Genomic DNA, 4,983 nt, shown 5'->3' with positions numbered 1-4,983 from the left:
CAAATTCTCAAAAAAAAAGATTTTTAATTTTTAATGTAAAACCTGAAATATTAGGCTTTCAAATGCAGAAATAGTAATCTTATATGTGAGTGATGGTGAGACTAGATTATATGATCTTTCTGTCTCTGATAGATCTCTGATTTTATGATATATATGGATCTGAAAGGGTTAATAAAAGTTATTCATTTAAGGCACAAAACTTTACATATAGATAATTTTGTTTACATGTATTTTACATGAGATTTTAAAATTGGATGTTACTTTACTATGAATTGTAGGGTTTGAGGATTTCTTTATACTATCCATCCTAACAAATTAATTTCAATTTTTTAAAAAAGAAATCTATTTTATGTTAATTTTGTATAGAAATCCTGAAGTGAAGGTCACATTATTAATGATTTATTCATTCATTCAACAAATATTTATTTAAGGGTGCCAGGCACTGTTCCAAGGTACTAGTGAATAAAATATGATTCTATATAATAGGCCAGACTTTGTTTATTTAGAAACTTCCTTTCTTTAGAAATACTTGAAAACCAAGATTTTAGAATCTTTTTAAGTGTGAATATACAAGACCTTTTGGGATTCAAACTTTTTGTTTTTGTTTTCACTTGAAGTCTAGTGTATTACTCTACTAAAACGGTATACTGGAATTGGTCTTCTGGAAAGTCCACGTAGAATTTTGTCACTTTCTCCAGTCTTCCTAGTTTGTTAATTTTACTTCTTTCCAAGTTTTTAAAGAATGAAATTTAAAAAGCCCTAGGTTAATTCATTGTTACAACACGATTAATTTTGAGTTTTTTAAGTCTATAACACTTCTAGTTTCATGGAACTTTTAAACTCATTTCAATCCTCTAGATTTCCAGAACAAATCACGAGATAATGGGCCATAAAGATCGTGTTATATGATTAAGTTTCATTAATGTTCTTTCTAGAGAAAGCCTGAGATTAGGTTTAGAAGGACTTTGTTTTTTTGATCTGATTATTTTCCTCTTAAGTTTAGACTATAAAGCTAATAAGCATAGAGGTTTTACATTATATGAGACCTATAATGAGTGTTATATGCATTTTGCTTGGCAAAGATTCCCTGATTATATAAACTGAAAAGAAAAAAAAAATTTTATTTTAGAAAATTAATCTCTCCTTAAGTTATCATCACTTATTTTATGTAGTTGTGAAATTTTTCTTTTATAATTTATGGTTTTCTCTTGAGGTCTTTTTAATCCCAGGTAGATGCTAGCATTGAGAGTGGTTTTTTTGTTTGTTTGTCTGCTTACTTGCATGTTTGTTTGATTTTTTTGGTACAGTTCTTGTTACTACAGGAATACCACAAAATATTTTTTTCTTATGATGAACTAAGTTTTAGTTTTATAGCTGAACTATTTAATAAGGAAAGAAAAACTTTATGGAAGGCTATGATTTGATAGTAAAGATCCTGATCATGTCTCATGTTTACTCGCCATTTCACATGTATAGGTACAAAATATTCTCAATTATAGTATGTCACACTTGTAGAGAATATTAGATACATGAACTAATAACTTGACTACAAATTTTCATTCAGTTTATGCAATCATTTTTAAATATACATCACAATTGATGGGTTCATGAGCATCTCCAAATAAATTGTTAACTGCTAAAAATTATTTGGTGGAGTTTCCCTGACCAGTTGGTCTTGGAAGTTGATTTGTCAGTAAAGTCAGATGGTGCACTGGAGTGGCCTATATATGTATGTATTCTTTAATGAAAGCTCTGCTTAATGGATTACTATTATTTGAGGAAAAATGGCCTTGGAACAACTGTTTCCAAACTTAATTAAGTTAATGCAAATTTACTTTATTTATATAGTTATTTTACTATTGAAAATTAGCACTAAGTTTATATAAAGTTATAGTTACCAGCTGCAGAATCAGAGTTCTGTGTTAAATTAAAATGAATATTAGTCAATAACCAGTTCAGATATTACTCTCACTCCTTAATTATTATTACTGTTACATTGATCAGTTTCATTGCTTTTTTTTTTTATTTTCTTATGTTCTTATATTTTTTAAATCAACTTTTCTGGATGTTCAAGTAAAACTTCATTTATTCATGGCTATCTTAGTTTGTAGCCCTTTAAAAAGGTTCGAACATTACAATATAAAAAACACATTTTTATCTTATGAAAATAAGTACTCTTCCATTTTTAAAGTGATTACTGTGAAACTTAAAGTGCCAACATTCCATTGCTTAAAAAATTGACTTGAGTTCCTTAGTAATAGGAGCCTCTGCTGGAAAGTCTATAGCTACAAGTTTTTACATTAAGATAAACAGATGTGCATTTCCATAGCCATGCCAGGTTCCATTAAGGCCTCACTGACTTTGAGAGGCTTTTTTATTTGTGCCTCTTTGGTAAATTAATGACTAAAAAACTCTGTGACCTTTTTTATTATATACTGACCTCTTTGCTTTGTAATTTTTTCTTTTTTTATCGCGATATTCTTTTTTTTTTTTTAAGCCACTTTAACAGAGTGATTCTTCTGTTTTCATATAATGTTCTTAGGTAAAAGAGAATTACCTAGATTTGATTTTCCATCTCTCATCCACTTCTCTTCCTTGTGACTTCAGTCGTACCCACTGTCATCATCGTGATTTGTTTACTTTGGACATCTCATGCATTTGAAGCTAATGTGATTGTGTTACACTTTATATCTCTCTTCCTGCATCCTTAATTACTAATGATAAAGATAGAGTTACTTCATTATAATTATTAGCATTGCGCAGCTCTTTTAAAATTCTTTATAATCATACATTAGTTTAATGTTGTGTATATGCTTTCTGAACCAGGCAAATATTATAACCAATTAAGGGAGGCATTATTTAGTTAAATGCCTTTTATTTAAGGGAAGTCACTGGTGATGCTTGATAAATTTTTTTATTCTAAAAGTTTATTAATTCCTTTATTTATTAAGTGCCTACCTACAATGTGTCAGTCTCTCTTTTAGGCCTTGAGAATGTAGCTAGATACAAACAAAAAGTTCATGCCTTCCTAACCAGACCTTCTAGTGGAGGAACAGATGGTTAATAAACAGATATACAAACAAATATATAAAGTAAAGCATATAATATGTTAGATTGTGACATGTGATGTGGAGGAAAAGAAAACAGAGAAAGAGAATAGGGAATTCTTGGGGAATAGTGATCAGAGAGGCTTCACTGAGAAGGTGGTATTTTTTTCTTAAGTCCTTTGGCCATGTTATTTGCGCTAAAATAATTGCTCTCTGTGCTCTGTTTACACAAATGGTTAAGCATCTATTACTGACACCAATCTCATTGTTTTAGAAGTAGAGGAATTTTAATTTTTTTCTCTTCCCAGGAATAGTGACTGGGAACATTTAGAATCCAGGGTATTTTGTGGTATCTAGAGTTTTTGTGTATTTTTTATTTTGATAGTTGTATGAATATACTGTTGAGGAAGTGAAGAACCATGGCATGTGGACTGACACTCTCTATTAGAGGACGTCTCTTTTACCAGCCACGAAGACTTTAGCTTCTGTCTCTGACCTGGGTGCACAAACGCTTCCATTCCTAGTTCTTTGCCACTGTGCGTGCCATGCCATATGTAATAAAAGGCTGGGTAGTTATCCCTTCCTAAAGGTCTTTTGAGTCTTTCATATCTAAACCATACTTCAACTAGCTTAAACCTAAATATTAAGTACAATCAAGATGAATAAAAATATTTACTTTTCAAACTATAGTTAACCAGTACATAAAATAAGGCTGAGTACAAAAATATTTCTTCTTAAAATAATTGTTATATGATCTTATGTTCATACTCTGAATGAAATTTCAAAGTCCATTTACATGCAATAGTAGTAGGTGTTTAAATTTTTAAGTGGTTCTCTCTCCCACCTTTTAAAAGTTTAGTAGTATATGATTTTCCAATAGGCATATCCTCCAGTAGGGTTCTTCTGTTTTGTATTTTAGGTGCAGTATACTTCCTTTATAGAATTATAAACTTAATAGCTGTGTGACCTTGGAAAGGTTATTTAAACTCTCTAGGTCTCAATTTCTTTATCTATAAAGGAGTATAATAATAGTGTCACCTAATGAGATTGTGATTAATTGAGATAATGTTTTAAAAACCTTTTGCATAGTATCTAGACAATAGGAATCACTCAAAACATTAATTCTTATATATAATGATACTATAATACTAAATATACAACAATAATTGTAGGGAGACATATACTTCTAATATTCCTTTTTATATTTTTATATTTAAATTACTGTCATGTCTTTTTTGCTTATCCACTTTACATGTAATTGTTAATCTCTAATGAATATTTTAAATTTATTTTAAAGTTTTTTTAATTCTATAATTCTGTTATAGCCTTTTTATAATTTATAGTAACCATTAGTTGTTTTCTTATTTATGTATATGCCTGATCAGAAAACATTTATTTATTATTATAATTTTTTTTAATTACAGGTAGATGCCACTGAGAGTGAACCAAAGAGTTTTATCTTTATGAGTGAGGATGCTTTGACAAATCCACAGAAACTGATGGTTTTAATTCATGGTAGTGGTGTTGTCAGGGCAGGTCAGTGGGCTAGAAGGCTTATTATAAATGAAGATCTGGACAGTGGCACACAGATACCATTTATTAAGAGAGCTGTGGATGTAAGTGCAATTTCCTTTATTTTGTTTTTGACATTTTATAGCTGTTTTATTATGTGTGATAAATTATTTTGAAATGTCTCTTCAAAAGTATATCCTAAACATGACCTTATCTTTAAATCGTTATTATTTATTTGTAATGAAAACTTATTTTGCATTATTTTGCAGTTATAACAAAAACAAAATGATTGTCTTAAGTGTACAAAAATTTAGATAATGTCTTTGAAATGAATATTTTCGATTCTAAAATTTTGTGATTATTACATGAAATAGCACTTAAACTATCATATAAATATTATTGAAATGCTTCTGGAATATATTGT

General features: G+C 29.3%; 1 protein-coding gene across 6 annotated transcripts in view; it reads left to right on the top strand.

Annotated features, from left to right (window-relative positions):
• The window catches only part of FAM172A (family with sequence similarity 172 member A), a 360,652-nt gene that overhangs the window by 74,334 nt on the left and 281,335 nt on the right, over positions 1-4,983 (top strand). For all 6 annotated transcript variants that reach the window (XM_015590525.2, XM_006913219.3, XM_015590523.2 and 3 more), the window contains one exon: positions 4,472-4,663. In XM_015590525.2, coding sequence (XP_015446011.1) covers positions 4,472-4,663 — 192 coding nt within the window. The remainder of the gene's footprint in view (positions 1-4,471; positions 4,664-4,983) is intronic.

This window comes from Pteropus alecto, unplaced genomic scaffold, assembly GCF_000325575.1.
Source record: "Pteropus alecto unplaced genomic scaffold, ASM32557v1 scaffold20, whole genome shotgun sequence".
NCBI classification, from domain to species: Eukaryota; Metazoa; Chordata; class Mammalia; order Chiroptera; family Pteropodidae; genus Pteropus; species Pteropus alecto.
This window is presented reverse-complemented; position numbering and strand designations above follow the sequence as displayed.